The sequence below is a fragment of the Anastrepha obliqua genome, chromosome 2 (assembly GCF_027943255.1).
Source record: "Anastrepha obliqua isolate idAnaObli1 chromosome 2, idAnaObli1_1.0, whole genome shotgun sequence".
Taxonomy (NCBI): Eukaryota; Metazoa; Arthropoda; class Insecta; order Diptera; family Tephritidae; genus Anastrepha; species Anastrepha obliqua.
In genome coordinates, this window is record NC_072893.1 from 123,847,184 (window position 1) to 123,872,731 (window position 25,548).

At 30.4% G+C, this 25,548-nt stretch overlaps 2 protein-coding genes across 2 annotated transcripts in view; one reads left to right on the forward strand and one right to left on the reverse strand.

Annotated features, from left to right (window-relative positions):
* LOC129239016 (high affinity cGMP-specific 3',5'-cyclic phosphodiesterase 9A) overlaps positions 1-25,548 on the forward strand; it is a 204,972-nt gene that overhangs the window by 151,841 nt on the left and 27,583 nt on the right. Inside the window, exons 6-7 of the mRNA XM_054874280.1 lie at positions 1,239-1,390; positions 2,020-2,127. Coding sequence (XP_054730255.1) covers positions 1,239-1,390; positions 2,020-2,127 — 260 coding nt within the window. The remainder of the gene's footprint in view (positions 1-1,238; positions 1,391-2,019; positions 2,128-25,548) is intronic.
* LOC129239017 (neprilysin-11) lies at positions 12,734-15,207 on the reverse strand. The gene has a single exon (XM_054874281.1). It carries the CDS (start codon positions 15,100-15,102, stop codon positions 12,889-12,891), a length of 2,214 nt encoding a protein of 737 aa, XP_054730256.1. The 5' UTR covers positions 15,103-15,207; the 3' UTR covers positions 12,734-12,888.

The window sequence follows — 25,548 nt, forward strand, 5'->3', positions numbered from 1 at the left end:
GCATGCTCGATCCAACGGCATTCTCGCTTTTTATAACTCTGACGCCTAGCTCGATGTACGACGATAATTTACTGGTTATTGAATTTTATGTAATCCTAAATATTCTCATAATTTTTTAACTTTATCAAAATTTGCTTTTTAATTTTCGAGTTTTAAACTTTTGTAATACTTTGAAAAAACTTTTATTTTAGAAAAACTTTAAACTTTACCAAATTTTTTTTTTCATTTTTCTAATTCTCGAGTGTTATTATTTTTGTAAGCCTTTTAAAAAATGTGGTATTTTATTTTCATTAATTTAGTAAATATTCGACATTTATATAAAAAAAATGTATGCAATCCTAAATCTTTTTTATAGATAATTTTTCAACTTTATTAAAATTAGCTTTTTAATTTTCGAGTTTTAAAAATTTTATTATGTTTTGAAAAAAATATTAATTTAACAAAAATTTTTTTTTCTAATTTTCGAGGTTTATAACATTTTATTATATTTGTAAGCCTTTTAAAAAAATTGTTATTATATTTCGAAATTTATGTAAAAAAATCTCAAACTTTGGGTTTTTGAATTTTTAAATGGTACAGGTAATTTTTAAATTGCCACGAAATTTACAAAGTTTTTTATTTCATTTTCGAAAAAGTATCTTAATTATGTCGCCTTTTGGGAAATAGTTTAAAATAAAGTTTTGTGATAAAAATTTTAAGCAGACATTTTTTCATTATTTATTTGAACTTAGTATTTTCTTAGAAAATATGACAGCCCGAATAATTAAACACTTTAGTTACATTTTAATTATAAAAAAATTCTAGATTTAAAAAACAGAAATAATTAAAAAATATAATTCGTTCGAAAATAAAGTATTCTGAAAAAATTTACACATTTATTTTTACCTTTTTCCATCCTTTTTTGTTGAATTTAGTATTTTCTTAAAAAATGTGGTCGATTATATAAACGAAAAAAATGTCTTTAAAAAAATTGTATGGCTCTATAATAAAACAAAAAACAAAAACAAAAACAAGGAAAAAGAATGAGATATTTTCTATACTTACACTTTTTTTATATCAGCAAGCACTCGATATAACGAGAGCTAGGGTTTCTATCCTATTAGTAGAAATGTTCTGAAAATTATGAAATTCTTCAAAACACATCAAAATGCTAACTAATTCAAATTAAATTAAATTTTTCTCATAATCCTTTCCAACCATTTATCTAACAAGCAATCTTGCCTTCTCTTCCTTTCCAGATGTACGCCATGACACGCCATGCCAATCTGCTGCAACGACTAGGCGACCTGGAATGCCTGATATTGCTGGTGTCGTGCATATGCCATGATCTCGATCATCCAGGCTATAATAATATCTATCAGATAAATGCGCGCACCGAATTGGCGCTCAGGTATGTACCTACTTACGTATCATGAAATGTATGGATGTTTATAGTAAGAGAGCACACAAATACATTGATACATCTACAATCGGGCTTGGTTTTGTTGCATCCTTTTTCTGCTACTTCTAATGTTAAAAATAAGCACAACCCTAATTTAAATGCACACCAACCACCTACACACAAGCACGCGCCCACGCGCGCACTTCCACGACGCCTAATGGCATTCAATGCTGCAGTGCTTACTGTATTTTTATTGCCTACCTTGCGGCGCATCAAATTAACATTTCATTGCCTCGATAGCTGTGATTGGCAACTGCAAGTAGCTCTGCAATGGTGTGTGTGCGCTTACAGAAATACATACCATACTCATATACACACACGCATTGCATTTGCATTTGTATTGCTACAAAGATTTTTGCATTTCAATTGCTTATTTGCTACCATTGCTAGAGAGCTTCATCAATACGCTGTATCGTCTCGCTCGTCTTTCCAATCACGCTGCGTCTCATTAACACAGTTCTCCTTTTCTCTCGCATACGGCCAGCTATCTGCTTGCATTTTACGACTTAATCTACTTAATGATTTTTTTCCTGCATTTCTTTTTTTCCAATTTGCATTTTTTTCACCTTGTGTTGCAGATATAATGACATCTCGCCGCTGGAGAATCATCACTGTTCAATAGCATTCCGCTTGCTGGAGCATCCCGAGTGTAATATCTTTAAAAATTTCGGCAGAGACACATTCAAGTGAGTACGAAAATGTGAAAAATAAACAAACTCTATCGAACTTTTTTAGCCCCATGGAAATTTTCAAACTATGGCAGCAAATTTGAAATACTACAATTCACTTTGCATTTCAACAGCTATGACGTACCAAAATATGCAATTCATTTATTTTTCCTCATCCTGCAAGTCAGAAAACTTGAAATTTATTTTTCGTTATCAATTTTATAACTGTGTTGCGTACTTGTTTAATGGCAAAGGAGGGGAATAGGCGCGGCCAGGCAATGTAAAGTAAAGTTTCGTTAGCGTAATTTTTGTTATGCATTTCTTTCGCACAGCACTCATACAAACATGAATGTGTATATAAGAGTATGCCTTAAACCATGAGCATAGCTCATAAAAAAACATTTATCACCGCAACAAAACTTTCCACTAAAATATGAGGAATAAAAAAATCAATTTGCTTTAACAGAATATTTCTTTACATGCATATTTACAAGTATATAAGTGCATACATCTATCAGCGTGGGCTGCCTCTCACGCATGAGAAAACTGAAATGTAGCGTTGCGAGAGAAGCAAATGAAGAAAATTTAAAAAAATATTTTTACCATCAAACAAGTTTTTATTCGGCTTTGCAGTTTGTTTTCAGCTGAACATTTTTAAGCCTTAACATCCAGTGCCAACAAAAAATTATCCATACTTTGTGCTAACTGGACCACTTGGGTCATAGGTTTCATTATTATGTGAAATGAGTGTAAAATGAAAGGCGAACTCTAAGAAAACCAGAAACAGAATTAATATTTTTCGTCCACAACAATCCGCTTCTCTGAAACATATGAGAAGAATGGCATTCTTTAAGCCATATAGATATTTTTTGTTTGCTATGGTGTACCTCCAATCCTTTCTGTGTATTTCGGTCATGAAAAGGCTTTTCATAAGAAAATATCTGCCATTCGGAGGCGGCTTATGTCCCTCCATTGTTGGACAACATCAAAACGCACGCCACAAGTAGAAGGAGGAGCTCGCCCAAATACTCAAAAACTGTTACTCTGATTTTTTTTTCATGAAAAGCTTGCGAAAACTTTTTTCTTTAGCGAAATAAATAGGCATGTTGTTGTTGCAATAAACGCAAACTTTCCACATACATTTTTCGAGAATGCTGCTGAAGTGCTAGTTGCTGTTCACCTCAACACCTTAAAACTCACCGCTACCCTTCTAATTTTTTTAAATTCTGGAACTAATTGTGTACGTTTTTTATTTTATTTTATTTTATTTTATTTTAAAGAAAAATATGAAAATCATATTAAACAGCGCTTTGAAAATAAATAAGCCCAAATTCATTTATTTCGCAAAAAAGGATTAGAGATGTGAATTATATTTTAACAAATCAGTTTTTAAGGTAAGAAGTTGCTGAATAAATCTGAAATATTTAATTTGTTTAAAAGAAATACCTATTCTTGTAATTTTCTTAAATTAATTATTTTTCAAATATAAGTTTTCTGAGACTTGAATTTTTTTAAACAAAACAATTTTAAGGTAAAAAATGATTAAAAAAGCCAGTAAGTCAAATTATTTTTTAAAGAAATATTCTTGCAATATTCTTAAATTGATTTATTTCACAAAACACATTTCAGATTTGAAAATTTGAAAAAAAATAGGTAAAAAAATGTTTGAAAAAACTAAATTTTTTTTATTTTTTTTAGAAATATTCTTGCATTATTTTCAAGTTGATTAATTTCGAAAAAAAAAAAATTGAGATATTTGATTTGTTTTTTTAATAAATCAGTTTTCAAGGTAAAAAATTGTTTGAATAAATCTGTAATTTTTAATTTTTTTTAAGAAAAGTTCATGAATATTCTTAAATTGAGTTATTTTTCAAAAAGAAAATTTCAAGATTTGAATTATGCTAAACAAATCTGTTTTTAAGACACAAAATTGCTTAAAAAACCTGCAATTTAAATTATACTTATACAGAAATTTTCTTGTAATATCCTGAAAATAAAAATTTGAGGTTAAAAAATTTAAAAAAAATTATCTAAAAAATTGCTTCAAAAAATGTCTATTTTTTTATTTTTATTTTTAAATATTCTTGCAGTATTTTCAAATTGATTCATTTCGAAAAAAAGGTTTTGAGATATATGAAAATTTTTTTAAATAAATCAGTTTTTAAGGTAAAAAAGTGCTTGAATAGATTCGTAATTTTTAATTTTTTTTGAAGAAATGTTATTGTTATATTCTTAAATTGAGTTTTTTCGAAAAAAAAAAAATTTTGAGATTTGAGTTTTTTTTATATAAATCTGTCTTTAAGACACAAAATTGCTTAAAAAACCTCCGACTTAAATTATACTTTACAGAAATTTTCTTGTATTGTAATATCCTGAAATTAATTTATTTAAAATAAAATGTTCAGATTTGAAAATTTTGAAAAAAAATTTGGTAAAAAATTGCTTGAGAAAAATTTTTAATTTTTATTTTTTTTTTAAGAAATATTCTTGCAATATTTTGAAATTGATTTCTTTCGAAAAAAAAGTTTGAGATATTTCAAATTTTTTTTTTATTAATTTTTAATTTTTTTAAAGAAAGTTTCGCGCAATATTCTTAAATTGGTTTTTTTTAAGCAAAAAAAAAAACAAACAAATCAGTTTTTAAGATACAAAAGTGCTTAAAAAATCTGACACTTTTACAGAAATATTCTTTTAATATTCTCAATTTGATTTATTGAAAACAAAAAATTCAGGTTTGAAATTTTGAAAAAAAAAAAAATTGGTAAAAAATTGCTTGAAAAAATTTTTTATTTCGTTTTTTAAGAAATATTCTTGCATTCTTCTCAAATTGATTCGTTTCGAAAAAAAGTTAAGAAATTTTAAATTTTTTTAAAATAAATCAGTTATTATATTAGATAAAAAAAATTGGTTGGAAAAATTTAAATTTTTAGTTTGTTTTTAAGAATTGTTTCTAAATTGATTTAATAAAATTAAAATTTAGAAATTTAAAAATTTCAAAAAAAAAATCAGTTTTTAGCATAAAAAATTGCTTGAAAAAATATCTTATTTTTTAATAATTTTTTTTCTAAATATTTTTTCTATTTTTTTTTTTTAATTTTTTTATAGTACTTCCAACTTTTAACAAATAACTGGTTTCTGTTTTTACGATTTATATCTTTATCATAATTAAAATATGTAGAGAAACCCCAGCTGTCATGGCTGTCGGCTTAACAAATATATATCATAAGAAGTTCTTCGAAATGATTCCCAAAAATAAATAAAAAATATAAAAAGTTTTGTTTTCAAATTTTTCAACGTTGCGATGTTAGATGAACTAGAATTTATAACAAAATTTGCAATCTATCACTTATTTAAAGTATTCGGAGCGCAGAATATTTCCATAATTTATTATCCGAATAACACAAAGTATTTAATTAACTCTGGCCTTCTACAACTGTTGTGTAAACGGTTGTAAACGTAATTTTTATCAACATCAATTTTATGATGGTTTTCGCGCTAATTGGCATTTATGTTGACATTTTCTTCTGATCCCTCCGAAATACCAATTACTTGTATATACAGGTGTATTCAACTTACATTGCGTATGTGTATGCGTGTGGGTGAAATGTCGGTCAACAAAAATATGCCGACGGCCGGACAGTAGTAACGGTAATCATAAATCTGCCATTTAATCAAATTTTGAGCAAATTATGACCAAGTTATGTATCTCAATTTATGTCGTGTGCGCCTAAATGTACTCCACGCTGAAACTGACAAAGACGCAAAGCAACCAAATGCACAGCGTTATTTACTTTGGTGGAAAAGCGTGCTGAATACGACTACATACAAATATGCATATAGGTATGTATATGTATATAAATCGATTCTATTTTTTGGTGTGTGTGCATATAAATACCCGGCAGGAAAATCTTCTTGTTCCGAGCCAATGCTCGCTTACTAAATATCAAACCACTTCATGTTCCCATTTTTCTTTTTTATATGCGAGCAATTCACGGATGTTAAATGAATTATTTACAAACTGATGTTTCTTCAACAAAACATCAATTTCATACAAAAAAACTTTACAATAAAATTTTACATAATTTTGTTTTTGAATGCTTTCCACTGAAACATCAAAGTGAAAGTCGCACAGTTCCTCTAAGGAATAAACAAATTCTTGGATAATATCCAGAATAATTAAAAGTTCCTATTTTTTTCAATGCGCATATTTTAAAAAATTTGTGATCATCTAAAAGAAAAAATAAATAAATTTTTGTTTCGAAACTTCCAAAAACTTCTGTCTTTCAAAGTTCATATACTAAATGAAGTTCAGTTTTTCTAAATATTTAGGTTTTTTGTTTTAAAATTAAATAAGTTTAAAAGTTCATATTTTTTCTCTTAATATTTCCAAGAAGTATAAATCTACATGGAAAAATTTTTAAAAATTTTAAGGCGTTCTTTTTTTTAAAATTAAATACACCCAAAAGTTCATATTATTTCCCCAAATATTTCCACAAATAATGAAACATCATTAAAAAAATTAATAAGTTTTTTCTTTAAAATTAAATAAATTCAAAACTTAATATTCTTTCTCTATATATTTCCAAAAATTGTAAAACGTCATAAAAAAATTAATGAAAAACTTTACACTTTTTTCTTTAAGATTAAATTTAAATTAAAATTAAAGTATTTCCAAAAATTATAAATCATCAACAAAAATATTTAAATATGATTCTGCTTTTGTTTGTGATTATTTAAAACTCTTAGTTATCTTTTTGTAAAGTAGAAAGTAAAAAATTCTTTTTATAAAGTAACAAATTCCATCTGTACTTAGTACAATATTTCCAAAAGTTCTGAAACTTAATAAAAAAAAAAATAAAAATTAAATATTCTTTTTCTCAAAAATTTCCAAAAATTGTATTTATAATCACGAAGTTAAAAAAGTCATTTTTATCGTTTAAGTATTCTAAAAATTCTTACTCATACTGAAAAACGAAAGCAAAACTAAAATAAAATTATAAATGGATTTTACTGTGCTCTAAGTATTTCCAAAAACTAATAAACGCTATAAAAAAAAAGTTAAATTTTTTTTAAAAACTTCCAAAAATGCGTATCCTTCTTCAAAAGTTCATATGCTATTTGACGTTCACTTTTTTTCCTCCACGTACTATATTAAAACTGAAAACTGGAAAAATGTTTAATTATCTTTTCGTCAAGAAATCTAAATAATTCCAAAAGTGCTGAAACAGCACCAAAAAATTATAAATAAAAATGTTATATTCCTTCTCTTCAATAATTTTCAAATGTTCCTAATCATCGTCAAAAAAACCAAAGAAGAAGAAATTAATATTTACGTATATCTTTTCTTTAAAAATTAAAAAAAAAAATATTCTCCTCATAAAATAAAAAAAATTATATTTCTTCAATTTCCATATTTATTTCGTTAAATATTTCCAAAAATCCAGAAACTTCACCATAAAAATTACTACCAAAAACAAATGCAATATTTTTATTCCTAAACAATTTTCAAAAATTCTTAATCATCTTCAAAAAAACCAAACAAAGAAAAATTTTAAATTTCGTATATTTTATCTTTGAATATTAAAAAAAAATGTTTAATCTCCTCACAAAAGGAAACAAATTTAAATCGCCAATTTCCATATTTATTTCGCTAAATATTTCCAAAAATCCAGAAACTTCACCATAAAAATTACTATCAAAAAAAAATTCAATATTTTTCTTCTTAAATAATTTTCAAAAATTCTTAATCATCTTCAAAACAACCAAACAAGAAGAAGTTAAAAAATTCGCATATTTTCTCTTTGAAAATTAAAAAAAAATTCTTAAAATTAAAAATTAAAACAAATTTTATATCTTCAAAGTTCTGAAAAATCATCAAAAAAATTAATAAATAAAAATGTAATATTCTTTTTCTTCAAATATTCTAAAATTGTTAATCATTTTCTAAAAACCCAATTTGAAAAGTTTTTAAATTTTTTATTTTTGCTTTAAAAATGATTTATCTCCTCGCAAAAGGAAAACAAATTTTATATCGCCCATTTTTTAGACCATCCTCCTACCACATATGGTCGCATTCCAACTAGTAAAAATAAAGGGTTTTTCAATAAGGGCGGAATAAAATGGTTTGAAATGGAATAAAATGGCGTTTGCTATGTGGCACGTAGCGCCGTCCTGCTGGAACCACATGTCGTCTAGGTCCATATGGTTCAATATGGGCCATAAGAAATTGGAAGGGCCACCACGTCTACCGAAAAATGGGCGCAATGCGCGCAAAGTTTGCGTTAATGAACACTCATTTTGATAATAAAGTTTTAAGTCATTCAAGTCATTTGAACGTGCTGTTCAATCGTGTAACTTGCCATGATGATTTGGCACAAACAACTGAATAATACACAAAAGATTTCACAGATGTTACCAAAATCCACGCCAATTGAAAAACCCTTTACATTTACAGCCAGAACGGCATACGATTTGTGCAAAGGCCAACTCTGTGACAGAGAAATTTGCGCACTAATTCAGAGTTTTCCCGCAGGGTGCGTACGCTTGACTGCCGACATGTATTATATTTACTTTGGTACGGCGCACAAATGCCTGCATATCTTTATGCGCTTTTAAAGCTTAACCAAAAAAATGTTACCCTAGCTAGCGAGGGATACGATGCAAATCGTTATATGAAGCAACATTTATGATGCCATTGTGACAGCTACTAATTCGTGGCTGTCATACAACTTTTTTCCATATGTGTGTATTATTTTAACAATACACATATATGCATGCATGTGCGTATATATGTGTGAGTATATTTTATCTATCGTTGATGCTGCAACCACAAAATAAGCAGCTGCAGTACTCGCCTACCATCTGGAATTCACACATACATACACACAAATTAAGAGAATCTGTATACAAAGTATAGCTGTATATACAGATACCTCCACACACGCGTACTTTTGCACATATCAAACAGTCTGCTATGACTTCAAACGCCAAAAAATAGACAACGTATAATATAATTTTAACGGCCTATTAGTTGGGCTGATGTCATTTTTCATGGCGGTTGGCTGCTGGAGATACGAGTGCACGCATGCTCGGTTATGGAAAAAGTCATAAGCGAAAACTTATCAGAAGCAGGAAATAGTTTGCAACAAATTTCTTAAATAAAGTAAAACAGTTATTTAGCTCAAAGTTATTTCAGATATTTAACGAAAATCGAGCTCGCTAGAAAATATGGAGCTCCTTATGAACAATTTTTCTCTCTAGTTTTATATAAGAAAATCATTCAAATTTGTAGGCAGGCAAACCGTGACTGGTGTACTGGTGTGTGTGTATAGCACTGTTAAAAGCATTTCCTTCATAAGATATGGGTAAAAAGTAGTTGCTGATGGGTCGAATTTCTTTTAATAGCAATAATTTTATGCAGATATCAGAGGCTTTACCTCTTGAAGATTTTATACTACTTGACGGAAGTTTTTAGTAAAGTTTCTCTCTGAAGTAGAATTTATGCGCATTTTCTAAAACACTTGAGAGGATCTTGGAGTAAGAGATCTTAGGGTAGCAGAGCTCTTTTACCAGCAATAGTGAGAATATCTCCACTTAAGAAAAGGGTAAGGCAAGGAAGTAAAAATCGGACATTTTTTATACTAAATATACGAAGGAAGATCATTTCAGATGCCCCTTGAATTAAAGGCGCATACAACTATACACTCCGCGATAAAACCATAACATATAAACAGTTTCGTCAAAGTTCCTCGAGTTCCCGTGCTGAGCATAAGGTGCAGCATTTTTTCCAAAGCAAAATTTTTCCATTCCTTTCTGGAAAATCATTTCAGATGCCCATAATATTAAAGGTGAATACAATTCTACTTCGAACTCCCGTGCGGAGCATAAGGGCAAAATTTTTCACAAATTTTTCTACTTTTTTCTGCTACCTGCCATTGCTTTTGCTTACTGCCACGTCAAGTTTTTGCTCACAGCTTTTATTTTATTTTCATTGCAACGGCGCCCTGAGCTCCCTATGTCTGCCTCGGCTCCGCTGATGCTAGAAAGTCCATCCTAGTGCTTGTCTGCTGGAATAAGGACCCAAACGCTAAGCGGCCGCCGTAGTCAAATGGATTGGTGCCTGACTGCCATTCGGGAGATTCACAGAAATACAAGAAAAAAATTTCCCAAAACAAAAATTAAAAGAATTAACTCCAAAACCACCCAATTTGGTACACCTTTTCCTTCTTACTGCAATGCCAAATTGCAGAATTTTTTTAGAAAAAAATTGCTATTTGTTTATATTACATTTCCCTTCACAAAATATTGTTCAAAAAGTGTACTATTGGACTAGGGAATAAATTTGAAATATTTTCTGTCACTGAATTTTGTTGAATTTAATCATTAATTTATTCTTTTTTTCACAATTATTAATTTAATTAAAATTGCCCAAAAATATGACGCCTGCATTACCATTAATATCATAAATAAGTGCATGCAAATGTTCGAGCATGCATTACAATTTAATCAGAAGTAATTGTTTAAGGCATTTCATCAATTTAAGCTGCAAATATTAGCGCATTAAAAGCGCAAACCAGGCAAAATGGTCAATAAACAAAACACCTGGACAACAGTAAACTACAATAATTAAATTATCCGAATATCGCACGCAAGTGCTTACATATATGCCATAAAATTCATAAACTCGTATGTAGCGTAATCGCCTAAAAGTATGCCTTAAACTCTGACTGCATATGCTTTTCACATGAAATTTCATTAATCCCAATAATTTTGCGGCAATTAGCAATTGAAATCAAATTCCATATATTTATTAAAATACCAAATTTGTGATATTCTGATATTTTAAGCAGCTCGAAAAAAATCGTTTAAACCAAAATTCATTTATTTTAATAATGCAAGGGTAAAAAGTGTGACTTAATTAATATTTATGTTTATTTGGTGGTACTGCGCTCCAATACGTGTTTGCCTACGTATGTCTGTGTGCGTACAAATACCATGCAATTGATTGGAAGTAGTAGAAAACTTGTGTAGAATTAACTATATAGTTACTTAGGCAACAGTGCTGGGTCTCGTGCTATAACTTCGTAATGCTTTCCATTGCCTACTTTTAAGCTGCCATTGTATAAGAAATGTGAATTTTCGACATTTGTAGCACTTAAGTAAGAAAAACGTTTCAGCAAAAATCAGATTTAGTAAGAAACAAATTTTAGTAAAAAAAAAATTGATTAGAAACAAGTTTTAGTAAGGAAAAATTTTTAGTAGAAAAAAAAAAATTATTAAGAATATTTTATAAATTTGGATATATTTTTTTGTTTTAGATTTAAATTTTTTTTTAATACTTTTTTGTATCTTTTTGTTTACAAATTTTTATGTAGTTTTTTTTTTATTTTTTATTTTTAATATTTATAACTTTTTATATTATTAATTATAATTTTTATATTGTTTTACAAATTTTTCTGTATTTTTTTATTTTTTTTTTTTATAAATATTTATAATTTTATATACATTTTTTTTTTCTTTATAAATTTAAATTTTTTTTATACATTTTAAATTTTTTTTTTAAATTTATGTAAATTTTTTTTAGTCTTTGCATTTTTGAAATAAATTTCTATGTTTATAAATTTTCATGTACTTTTTTTTTAAATTTACATATTTCTGTATGCATTTTTTTTTATAAATTTATATATATATTTTAGAATTTTTATATATTTTTTTTAATTTTTATATTTAAAAAAATATTTTATATTTTTCTAAAAATTTTGTTAGAAACAAGTTTGAGTAACGAAATATTTTTAGTATAAAAAAGTTTATTAAGAAAAAAAAATTTTATATGATTTTGATTTTTTTTTTATTATTTATTGTTTACAAATTTTTATATATTTTCTTTAATTTTTTTTAAATATTTATAACTTTTTTTAAATGCTTATATTTTTGTTTACAAATTTTTATTTATTTTTAAAATTTTTTATAAATACATATAATCGCTTATACATTTTTATTTTTCTTTATAAATTATAATTGCTTTTTTTTATTTTTATATATTTTTATAAATTTATACATATGGTTTTTTTTTTTTTTTAATTTACATTTTTTTACATAAATTTTTATGTTTTAGTTTATAAATTTGTATGTATTTTTTTATTAATATGTATATTTCTTAAAAAAACAAATTATAAATTTGTTTATATATTTTTAAATAAATTTTTATATATTTGTAAACGTAGTGTTTTTATTTTTTTTTTAGTTTTTATATATATTTTTTTTAATTTTTATGTATATTTTTAATTTTTTTCTAAGTGTTTATAATATTTTTATCGCGTATATATTTCTTAATAAATTTTTATTTTCGTTTTTAATAAATTTTTATATTGTTTTTCATAGATTTTTATGTTTTTTATAAATTTTGATATTTTCTATCAATTTTTATATGTTTTATAAATGTATAAATTTTTTCATAAATCTTTATATTGTTTTTACAATTTTTTAATAAAGTTTTATATATGGTTTTACAAATTTTTATATTTTTTTGCAAATTTTTATAAATTTTTATAGTTTTTAAAATCTCTTGTTATACATTTTTATATGTTTTAATCAATTTATATATTTTTTTAAATCTTTACATTGTTTTTATAGTTGTTTTATAAATTTAAAGTCTGGTGCAAAAAATCAAAATCAACTGCTTTGCTTAACATTTTCACACCTTTATTCGTTTACATATTACCTACATGTGCATGAATTATTTGTATAATTAATTCTGCAACAATTTTCCCACCTTTCCTCTCACCATATACTGCATTTATCTTCCGGATTCATTTCGCTATGCGCATCACATCGATATGCCTTTGCGAACTCTTCGAAGTTGCTCACCACATTATTGACACGCACCCCATGCCCATCGTGCAGACTGTTCACATTTTCCGCGCCCGTGCCACACCAAGTTTGGGCAAAGCTCAGGAAGAAAAGTTTCAACTGCTCCGTAGTTAAAGTGGCATTCTCGCCTCCACTACGTCTAAAGGTCTCCAAGGCAAGCCGCAAGCCCTCAGTATCGGCGATATTCTCGTTCACCGTCACCTCGCCATCCTCATAGCGTTCATTGAGATAGCAACGCGACTTGCTGCCAAATCTAATGATTGCTTTCGCACCCCAATTGCCCGCCACATTACCCGTTTTATCATAATTGAGACCATCATAATCGAAGCCATGCATCAACTCGTGCGCGATGATATAGACGAAGCTGCCGTAAATCTTTGCCGGATCGATACAGCTATGGTAGAATGGTGCGCGCAATATTCCCACCGGCAACTCAATAGCATTCTTCTTCAAGCGATAGTAGGCGTTCACATCGAGTGGGCCATAGTTATTGTATGCTGGGGGCGCGCTGTGGCCAGTCAGCAGCGTTTCTAGTATTTCATCGAGCTGTTTGCGTGTGCACCACAGCCACAACTTCATCAGATTTGCATCATAGTTGTCGTCGAGTTGAATGCTTTGCGGCAGTTGATCCTTGCTGACCGCGGTGGCTTGGGGCAATAGCAGACGCATAGCGTGCAGCTTTTCCAGACCCAGCACTCTGGTGAGCGCGTCGCGCTCAAAAACGTTTGTGGCATTCAACATGCGCTCGAATTGCAACTTCAGCTGCGCAAAAATGCCATTCAATATGGTTTGTGTGTGTGCCATATATGCAACCACATCACCGTCCGCATGCTGCAGGCGCACGAAAATTTCCGTTAGCTCAGCTGGCAGGAAAGTGTGTAGCTGCTGCAGACAGTGCTCGCGCTGCTCCTGATAGCTATCCTCATCGTGTAGACGCACTTCAAACTGCGCCAAGAACTGCACTAGCATATATTTACCCAGTAATTCGGGCTTAGTGCGCTTCAATAGAGCGCTCAGCTTGCGCAAATACGGCACATCCGCCACAATCAACAGTCGTTGCTCATAGTCCACTGGCAGTTCTACGGCTATGTCACGCAATATTTCTTTAAAATATTTACGCAAATCCAACTCGGGCACTTCCGCTTGCAACGCCGCCAAAGTTTGTGGTTCGCGCAGCAACACCAAACGCTCGCTAGCCACCAATTCATATAATTGCTTCTCAAATTCAACCACTTCTTCGGCAATAGTTTGTGCGCGCCGCACGCGCACGCCCAAATCCAACATCAAGTATTTTATATATCGTTTGTAGACAAACTCCGAGTCGCTGTCGTATTGCAGCGAGTGACGCGTTGGCTTCAGCAAGTCAAATGCCGGCGCAGATATGTAGAAAATTTGCTGTTCAGCTTGCTGCCAATTGCTGGTGACCAATAAACGCCAAAGCGCTTGCACGCCATAACGTCGCAACTCCGCGCTCAAATAAATGCCCCAACTGAGGCTGTCATTCACCTCGTTCCCTTGCCAATACGGATTGAGCACTGGCCAATCGCTTATGCGTCGCAGCTCGTCGCTGTATGTGCGCAGCGTCGCTGCCTCCACATTCAAATGTAGTCGGCCGCTACTACCGTCTGTGCCAGCTACGCGCGCAATACAAGCGCTAAAGAAACGCAGCGCTACATCTTCACTGCGCTGCAATGCTTGATGCGTACCATTCACCAGTGCCTCTTGCTTCTCCAGTAAATACGTCAGCAGCTGTTGCTTGTTGTCCGCCTTGACAGCGGTCAGTGTGTCGCGTGCACCGCGAGCGCGCAGCTGATATGGCGCGCGCCAATTGCCGCAAGCGTACTCATGGAAATCGTCACAAGGCCACACTACTTCGTCCACATAACTCTGCATTGTGTCCAGCTGACGAGGCCAATAGTCGGCAGCGCATGATGGCAAAGGGCTGCTGGGTGCGCTGGTGGGTTTGTTGTGGTCAACAGCTGTGTCTGTTGTTACACGACCTTCACTCGGCAAGGTGGCAGCTGCCTTGACGCCATGTTTCTCGAGTTGCAGTAATAATAGAAACGGCAACAATGCACATAACACTACGCGACGCTGACAAACACTGTGCGTCTTTAACGACATTTCACTTTGAAGTACTCTTTTTCACTGAAATCGTATTGTATTTTTTAAATATTGTTTTTAACATTATCAAATGCCCCACTGATAAGAGCCCAGCGCCGCTGCGTTTTGTCACCCGCTTGGCGTGGCTCTGATGAGCGCAAAGAGCTTTTGCGAATTGATTTGATGTTGAATTTCACTAAAGCATCGCAAATGCTTATCTCCGTACTGTGCTTCATGGGAATTTTAAAATCACTCTCCACAGATAACTCACACAGCTGCACAGATTTGTGTGTAGTCATGTAAAGGAAATATGAAAATATATACGAGTATAATATTATGCGGCACGATGCTGAGAGTTTCCACGCCCTTCGCATCGTTGAATAAAATAAAAATTTTATAGAAATTTTAGATTAAGAGATTGATTGAACTAAAAATAGAGTCAAAAATATATTTGTTTATTTGTTTGTGTAAGAGGTTTAAAATTGCATACCGAATTTTTAGCATAACATTGCGTACTATATTTGCACAACTATGCTAATAGAGAAGCATTGATTTTTGGTACTAAGTTGACATATCAGTTAGTTTGTGTAGTTCGTCAGCATTTCCATTGTATTTGAATGCCGATTCACTTCGAATATTCCTATAAATAAACAAATAAAGTATAAACACACACACACACATGTTTATATTTATAGAATGTGATTTATGTTAAGAGTTGTTACAGCACTCGGTATTATCTATCATGCGCTTGAGTGAGCGCAACCTTAATCAAGGCTTTACTGATAACACACGGCTAGCTGAAACTTATAATCAAACTAACTATCTCGATGCTGGTTTACAAAGTAAAATCAGTGATTTGAATATTATCGGCCGTTTTCTCGTCTAGCCATTAAAGTGAGCTTTACTAATCAAACCGAAGCGCTGTTCGGTACTTGAAAATGCCCTTTAACTTATGGTGATTTCTCAACTACGTGGCAAAGGTAACTTTGCCATTCAAAAGCAAGTTATATGCCTGAAATATTTCCTTGCCGCTGAGTAAAATCAGCTGCTCTTTGTTTTGTGACCCGAAGGGGTTTCACTTCGCCCCAGTTTACTTTACTTCCAGCGGCAAACTTTTAAGGGAATTTTAACTAGTCTGCAAATAAAACGGCCCGAGTGTTTACCACGCTTTTGAGCACACAGAAATGTATTTATCGGAATGTTATTGTGAGCACTAGACGTTAGTTTAGAAACGAGAGAGCTGAGGCTCAGAGAGAGCATTTGGGAGTACTTGAGCTTGAATTAACGAGGCTAATAAATTAATGTACCAAATATACGAAATATTTGCAACTAGAATTTGAAGTAAAGCACTGCTAAATAGATTCTATTTAGGACTAAATATTACTTCTGAAGGTTTTCGGATTACTGTGGATTAATACAATTTTTATAGTCGTAATTTTGGGATTACTGTGGATTACTACAACTCTTATAGTCGTGAGACTTTTAATGGAAATTTGTTCATGTTATTCATAAACTTTTATGTTATTCATAACTAAAAAACTGTATTAAATGTAACGTACTTACTTTTTTATTACAAAAATATGTGCTAAAAATTAGGAAATAATTTCTTAAGAAGTTGTACTAAAAATAATACACTAATTTTGTACAGGAATCCTCTTAAAATAATGTACTGAATATTTATACTAAAAATAAGGTAAAGATTCTGGCAAAAGTTGTACGACAAAAAATGCTAAAATTTTTAATGCACTTGAGTACTAAAACTCTAACATTAGTGAAGTAATATTATTTTTCACACAAATGCCAAAAGTAACCTACTAAACTTGTTTTAAACACATAATACCCTATATTTTTTGTACAAAAATGTACACAAAAATCAGGATTACAAACATTTTACTAAATATAACTAACTTTTCAAATGTGTACTAAAATTTCTGTAGTATACTTTCTTAAAAAAAAAGTTCTAAAAATATTGCAATGACTTCTTAGTAAATTTTTGTACTAAAAATAAAGTACAGCTTTTTTACAAAAGTGAAAATAGATTGCTAAATGTTTTATACTTTTTTGACAAAAATACTAAAAATACTATGCTGAATTTTTGCAATGATGCGTGCTATAATATGATAAAAGAAAATTTAATTTGAACTACATTTTTGAATCTACCAAAATACGTGGCAAAAATGATGTACTATTTTTATGATAAAAATACTAAAAATGCTGGACTAACTTTTTACAAAAATATGCACCTAAAATGAAATACTAAACTTTTTTTTCTAACAATAGAGCAAAACTTTAACAAAATTTATATGATAAATGTGTACTAAAAATAAATTAGTATACTCTTCTCTCAAAAATGTTAAAGATTAAGTATTATTTTTTTACAAAGAAGTGTACCAACAAAGATGAACTAAATTTGTTTTCAAGTATGTACTAAAAAAAAGAATTATGTACTAAATAAGTTTACAAACATGTGCACAAAAATGATTTTTTACCGGAGTCGTACTAAAACTAATACACTTGTACTCTTAGTACTGCACATGTACTAACAATACTGCACTAAATTTTTTTTACAAAAGCCTTTTGAAAAATAATATACTAACTTTTTATACAAATGTGTACTAAAAATTGTGTTTCTTCAAAAAAAAAAATACTAACAGTGCGATAAATTTTGAAAAAAATAATGTACTAAATTTTTGTACTAAAAATAAAGTAAGGATTTTTTGCAAAAGCTGTACTTTAAATAAAAACTAAATTTTTTAATACTAATAATATACTAACTTTTAACGGAAATGTGTACTAAAAATTGTATTTCTTCAAAAACAAAAATTTTACAGTGCGATAAATTTTGACAAAAATAATGTGCTAATTTTTTTACTAAAAATAAAGTAAGGATTTTTTTGCAAAAGCCGTACTATAAACAACAACTAAATTTTTTACCGAAATGTGTACTAAAAATAAAGTAACATATTTTTCACAAAAATACTAAAAATAATCAATTAATTTTTTACATTTTACAAATTTGCTTGCAAAGATTTGAAAGAAATAATATATATTGCCTTAAATTTCCATATATTGTACATAAACACCAAAATTTGTACTATTTTTTTTTACATAAACGTGTACTAAAAATAGTGTGCACATTTTTAATGCAATAATTTATTTTATATTGTATAATAATAATAAGTTTTTTATAAATTATCAGGTTAGTCCATAATTTCGTGCGTATTTTAACCATAATTTCATTCCTGTACGATTTTTGCATACAAAAAATCATTCTCGGAATATAACGGAACTATTTATATTTTCTTTGATATATTGTGCATTCAACAAGTGATTTAATCGCGGATAGAAGCACGTGTTGTTAAAAAATAAAATGGAATCTTCGAACGCGTATAAGAGGCATATTTTGTATTTTTTTTATAAAAGTGGTAAAAATGCAACAACTGCTGCTGCAGAAATAAACAGGGTTCACGGTTCACGATACCGTGAGTGTAAGGACTGCGCAAAAGTGGTTTTCAAAATTCCGAAGTGGTAACTGCGACGTGAAGGTTGGCCCGCGCGCTGGTCGTCCTGAAGTCTTTAACTCCGACGCCTTGCTCGAACTCGTGGAAGCTGAGCCAAATTTGACAGTCGTTCTGATAGCTCAGAAATTTATCCCATGGAACAGTTCACAGGCATCTGCTTCAGTTGGGAAAGGTTTCAAAGTTTGAAAAATGGGTTCCGCATAGACTTTCCATCGCCAACCTTCAGCAGAGAGTGAATGTGTGTTCTCAGCTGCTGAAAATGAAAGTTTTTTGAACCGTATCGTTACTGGTGAAGAAGAATGGGTCCTTTACAATAATCCTGTTTGCAAACGCTAATGGTTAGATAAAGATGAAACACCAGAACCGACCCCTAGAGTTGGCCTTCATCCCAAGAAGATTCTCCTGTCTACTTGGTGGGATATGGCCGGTATTGTTTATTTTGAACTTCTGGAACCAAACCACACGATAACTGCTGATTATTTTTCCCATCAACTATCAAACCTGAATGAGGCACTTAACAAAAATCGACCGTCTTTAGTGAATAGACACAAAGTTTTGTTTCACCACGACAACGCAGACCTTATACCGCACCTTGTGATTATCACCTTTTCCATAGAATTCAATCCCATATGAGTAACAAGAACTACTCCTCAAAAGAAGCTATAAAAAGGGATATCGAGCGTAGTTTGGCTTAAATTATTATTAAAAATTAAAAATTGTTATTAAAAATTAAAAATCTGCCTAAACGTTGAGACAACATTGTAAATAATGAAGGAAAATATATTATTGATTAATAAATACTTTTTTGTTAATTTTAAAACCACCTTTAAAAAACGCACGAACTTATGGACTTACCTGATATATACTAGAAATTATTCGAAAAGTTGTTTAATCAAAATTAAAAATAGGAATACTAAGTGGATCACTTTCAGACACCACAAATGCCGAAAATGTATTGAATGCATTAAAATGTAATTATTATTGGATTATTGAAATTTTGTTTGAATCGAAACTTGTTACTTACAAACAATTTTTAAGTGAGTCCTATCGACAATCATCTACAACAGAAAAGGTGTTATAAATGTACTAAAACGAAAAGGAAACTCACTATCACAAATTTCTAATGGGTCTAGTTTGATTTCAATTTAAATCGGTTGCTCCTTCTCTTTTTAAGGCATTCACTGCTTCTATTGCTATGGATTTGCTGAAAACAATGCAGTTTGTGCTACTTTTTACACCTAAGATAAATATCAATGGTCTGGCTTTAAAACGTTGGTATTAAATTAAAAAAATGGCATCAATTCGGGTTCTACAAGATGTTGCTATTATTTCTGATACAAACAAACGACAAAAATTTATTACAAAAAGATAATTTTGGTTGAAAAAAAAGTAAACACATTAAATAAAAATAAAGTTTTCATAAAAAGTGAAATACCTTATATAGATTATTCGAAATTGAAATATCGAAAAAGAAACCTTAAATCTCATACCGAAACTAACGTCTCAACTTATATAAATTGCGGGTATACTCGTAATAGTATTAGGGCTTAGTACTGATTATATTTTCTTGAACTTTTGTACTGAAAATTATATAATCATTTTTAAATATTTTACTACCACAAACACGACAAATTTACTATAAATATTAAAAAAATTCCAAGCCAACAGGCACTAAAAATGTACCAACATGAAATTTCGTACTAAGTCAAGTACTTTAAGCATTTCACATATGCGTTTGTATGTATGGCAGTAAAATCCTGCTTGCAAAAAAGGAGGGCTTAAATTTTTACTAAAATACCTAAATAAATTTTTCGCCAAAAATATGCATGATTCGCATATTTTAGGTGACGTAAAAGAATTAAACACATCAAGAAGTCGTTGCCTGCTGGCAACAAAATTTGTGAGCAAAGTTAAAGTTGAACGAAAGTTTTTACTTCCATATTCATTTATTATTTTAGCTGTTATTTTTCATTTCCATTGCCACCAGCCTTCATTTATTTATTTATAACGTATTTGTTTAACATGCCAGGCAGGTACAGCAAGCCAGAGAACAATAAATGTCAATTATCAGAGCGCGCATTTTGGCTGCGTTCAATTCGGTCAGCAGCTACAGACAGGGAGTCGCAGCCAAACGCACTCGGAAAACACATGAAATAATACATACAATATCTACATGCACATGGGCATATGAATACATAGAATGCACACATCGTACGCGCAATATAAATAAATGTACGGTTGTTCGCGTCCTGGGTTGGTCAGACGGTGGGGCATGCATGCAACAGTTAACAAAGTCGAAAACAGTGGTCAGCCAGACAATGTTCCGAGTCCATATACGAGTATTTACACAGTTACAACACCGAACTGCTGCTCTTTTTCGCACTCCCCTTTGCCCCTTCTTGTTCTTGTTCGCCCTCTACCAGACTTTGTGCCTTTTCGGCAGCTGTATCAATCGTAAAAATATAAATTGTTTTATATTCTGGCTGCCTTCCATTTACTGCCGTGACGCTTTTATACCAACTCATAATTTCACCAATACACGCATTCATATGTGCAAAATGTCCTGCTAAAAATAATTGCTTTTCCACGTGCGACATGACACAGGATGGCCAGCCCACGATTCGTGCTGCATTTATTTTTAACCACTACATGGCTCTCTAGGCTTTTTGTATGTTTCTAGCCTTCTCGGATTATTTTTACACTGCATTTTATTGCATTTGTATTAATGGTTGGGTATGAATGTACGAGAGGGAGTGTGTCGAGAAAATTAATTCAGTTTTCGCTGTCGTCCTACAAATATTTTGTAAAAGTTACTAAAGTAATTATAGCTCAAGCTGTGCGCACTCTATATAAGCCGCTTATTTCCGACTTCAAATACATATCAGAAATTTGCAAATAATCTTAAGCTTTAATTATTTTATGTAAATTTTATTAGTAAGGAATATTTGCAGCTAAATATTCTAAGGTGAGCTGAGTTATGGCACTTTATTAAGTTATATATGTATTGAACTCGTGCTAAACACTTTACGTAATATTTTTGAATTCTTCAAGTCCTCTTTAAGCCTTTAGTACAAAATTTTCTGGACTGTACTTAGGTAAAGACTGCAATTTCGCATTTAGCTACAATATTTCAAGACTAAAGTCTTTTGTATCTAAATCGTTGAGAGTAAAACCTATTATACAAAATTTTTGGTACAAAACTTTTATACTAAATTTTTAATACAAAGTTTTTGTACCAAAGTTTTAGTACAGAGCCTTTGTATTAAATTTTGAATACAAAACTTTTGTACTAAATTGTTCGTACAAAACATTGCAATACATTTTTAGTAAAGAGCTTTGTACTAAATTTTTAGTAAACAGCTTTGTACTAAATTTTTGGAACAAAATTTTTGTACTAAATTTTTAGTACCAAATTTTTAATACTAAATTTTAAGTACCAAATTTTTAATACAAAACTTTTCTACCAAATTTTTTATAAAAAGCTTTTGTATAAAAGTTTAGTACAGAGATTTGTACCAAAATTTTAGCACGAAATTTTTGTACTAAATTTTCAGTACCAATTTGTTTTACAATAGTTTGAATACCTTTTGGGCATTCATTAAATTTATATTGTAGTACTAAATTTTATTTTGATATTCTATTAATTACTGTTCCTATTAGTATACATTTTTCTTGTGCAATTTTTTTCAGTGCCAAAAGTTTTTTATTTTAATTGCATGTACGTAATTGTAACGAATATCGGCCGAAAAAACTTTATAACTGCAATTAAAATAAATAGTTCAAAACAAAAACGTTAGTGCTAGCCTTTAATTTTGGTTCTAAGAAATTTTATTAAATATTGGACAAGTCCTTTTACAGCAGTTTTAGTATTTATTTTTTTTAAATATCAAAAAGTTTTCTATTAAATTTTTAGTACTTACAACTATACATTTCTGGCAAAAAATTAATTGGTATGCGGAAATAAGAAAAATTAATATACATACTTTTTTACTGAGCTTTTAGTACTGAGTTTTTTTTTTATTGTAAGCTTTTAGTACTACATTTTTTATATTATGTTTTTAGTACTAAATTGCCTTTTTGCTAGTACCAAAAGTAGTTTAAATTAATTTTAAGCCCTTAAAGTAACAAATTTCTGGCGAAAACAACTTAAGCACTCAAATTAATACATACATTTAAAAACAAAGTCTTTAGTGTTAACATTTATTTTGGTACTAAGTAATTTTTTGAAATTTTTGGTAAATTTTTTTACTGGATTTTTAGAATTTAATTTTTTAAGACCAAACATTTTTTATTAAATTTTTAGTACTTAAAGTAACAAATTTCTGATAAAGGAAAACGTTCGTGCTAAATTGCTATACAAGTTTTCTACTAAAATATTAGTACTAATTTTTTATTCAAAATTTTAGTACTAAATTTTTAGTACTAATTTATTGATCCCAATTTTTCAGTAATAAAAAAATTAGTACTAAATTTTTAGTACTAAATATTATTTTGATCTATAATTTAAATCTTTTTCTATTAGTATAAATTCTTCGGGTGTTCTTGGATAAGCACTTCCATCGAAAATTTGGTTCGTAAAACGATATTCTGCTATGTTCAGCCAGAAGTGTGTGTTGCCTCCATTAAACTAATAAATCTTGGTTGTTTAAATTCGCTAACAAGTACTGTCAGCTGTAACGCAAAATCCATATGAAAAAAAACTCAGCCAAATTACCAAATTTGCTTTTTTGGTGATGTGGCCAGTGATTTTTTCACACGGAACACCCGACGAATTTTCAAATTTGTTTCTACAAAATTTTTAAACGCAATAAAGTTCTAAAATTAGCAGCTGCACATCGAATTTGATTACATTTTTTCTTTACTATAGTAACATTTAAGTTCTTTTAATGCTTTACATCGCAATTTTTTAAATTTTAAAGATCTAACTAAATAAGCAGCTAATAAAAAAAAGAGTTAAATGGTTACAAGTATTTACTGCTACAAACCTCAATCCCAGCATTTCCCAGCTAAGCTTCAATTTTCTTGCCTTTTATAAGGGTTTTGTACTTAAAAATTCCTATTCCAACTCAGGCCAAAAAAGCACGCCAATAAAAGCAATCTTGCTTGTGGCCTTTTTCATAGACACACACTAAGCCTATGGTTTAAGTTTTGCATATGCACACTCAAAAGGAGATTCAACTTGAAAGGAAGCGTAAAAACAGCAATAAAAAGACCAATTGTAATTGCCTGCATCACCAGCACTGAGAAAAGGCAAGCACCGTATACCAAATTCCAGACACCGGCCAAAAGACTACCAAGAACTGTGAGCTAACGCAAATCAGTGGCAGGCAGAGTAAACGAAAAATAAAAAAAGAGAATACGAAAATAAAGCAAAATAAAACGCACGAGATCAGAAAGTCAAATGTGAAGCAACAGTCGACTTTCAGGAATTTTTTCAGACCATCGCCAATGCAGAGTACGGCACACACATAAAAACCAAGGCGCACTCGGTCACTAGCGTATTGTCATATACGAGTATATGTACGTACACGTCTAAAAGCAGTTGCCAAGCCAAGAGTACAAATCGGCAGAAAAGCAAAAATTAATGTGTACACGCATATACACACGTAGATATTTATATTTACACTCACAATACACACTTAAGCCAGTCGAAGTGCTGCGAAACAAAAGTGAATAGTTGTTTGTCGCACACAAAGACACTGACACATAAACACAAATACATACTTGTGGACGTGTTCCTTTGCGCTACGCAGATTGCCTTATGGTGCATACTTATTAATATGCGAATGTCAATTGAGGCGAGAAGAAATGCCATGCTTTGACGACTGGCTGTACACTGCAATCTTTTGACTTGTTTTTAGAAGTTATTAATATGTGCAAATGTGTGTGTATGTACATGTATTTGTATGTAAACTTGCTGTAAAGGGATAATATGATGGGAGTTTTGAAGCAAAGTACTTTTAAATTTAGTTTTAAACTTTAAATGACTCTTTTTGAAAGGATTTTTCAGACTTGCGTTAAAATATTTGTTTGTAGGAAAAAATAGCTAAATGGGTTGGTAGCTATGTAAAATGAATGTAATGTAGCATTTACTTACTTTTAAGAGTTAAAATGGACGACTGAGGTGTATTGGGATCCATAGTCTCTAACTATGAATAAAAAAAAATTAAGTGCTGAAGACTGAAATCGAGTATACGCTGCAATGTGTGACGAAAACTTGGTACCAAAATTGCTTAAACAAAGTTTAAAAATTTGAGATATATATATAGGGTTTTTTAATAGGTGCGCTTCAACTTTTTTCCGATAGGGAGGGCGAACGACGCAATATTTTTTATTTTTCGCTTGTCATTTGTAAACTTCATTAGTATACATTTCATCATGGAACGCTACACACTTGAGCAACGATTGCAAATCGTGCAAATTTTTTATGAAAATAATCGTTCTGTTGCTGCTACTTTAAGAGCATTACGGCCATTTTACGGTCCATTTAACAAGCCGTCCCGTTTTGGGGTTATGTGAAGTCATTGGTCTACAGTAACAAGCCGGCGACGATTTGTGAGCTCAGAGCCAATATTGAACGCGAAATTGCTGGAATTTCGACCGATTTATGCAAAAGAGTGGTCGAAAATTGGGTTCAACGATTGGACTTCGTAAAACGTGCACGCGATGGTCATGCAACAGAAATCGAGTTTCATACTTAAATGTATATGTTCAAACTCGATAATAAGAAAAAAAATTAGTTAAAAAAGTCAAACCGTTTGTGTTTTATTCAAGAAAGTTCAAAAGTTGAAACGCTCTTACTGAGAAACCCTATACATACTTAAAATATTTCAAAAAATTTTAGAGAATATAACAAGAGGTAAAAATCTAGAAATAAAATTTAATATGGTATATATGGGGTTTTCCAATAACAGGTGTTATTGGTGAATGGATTGCGCTATCTAGA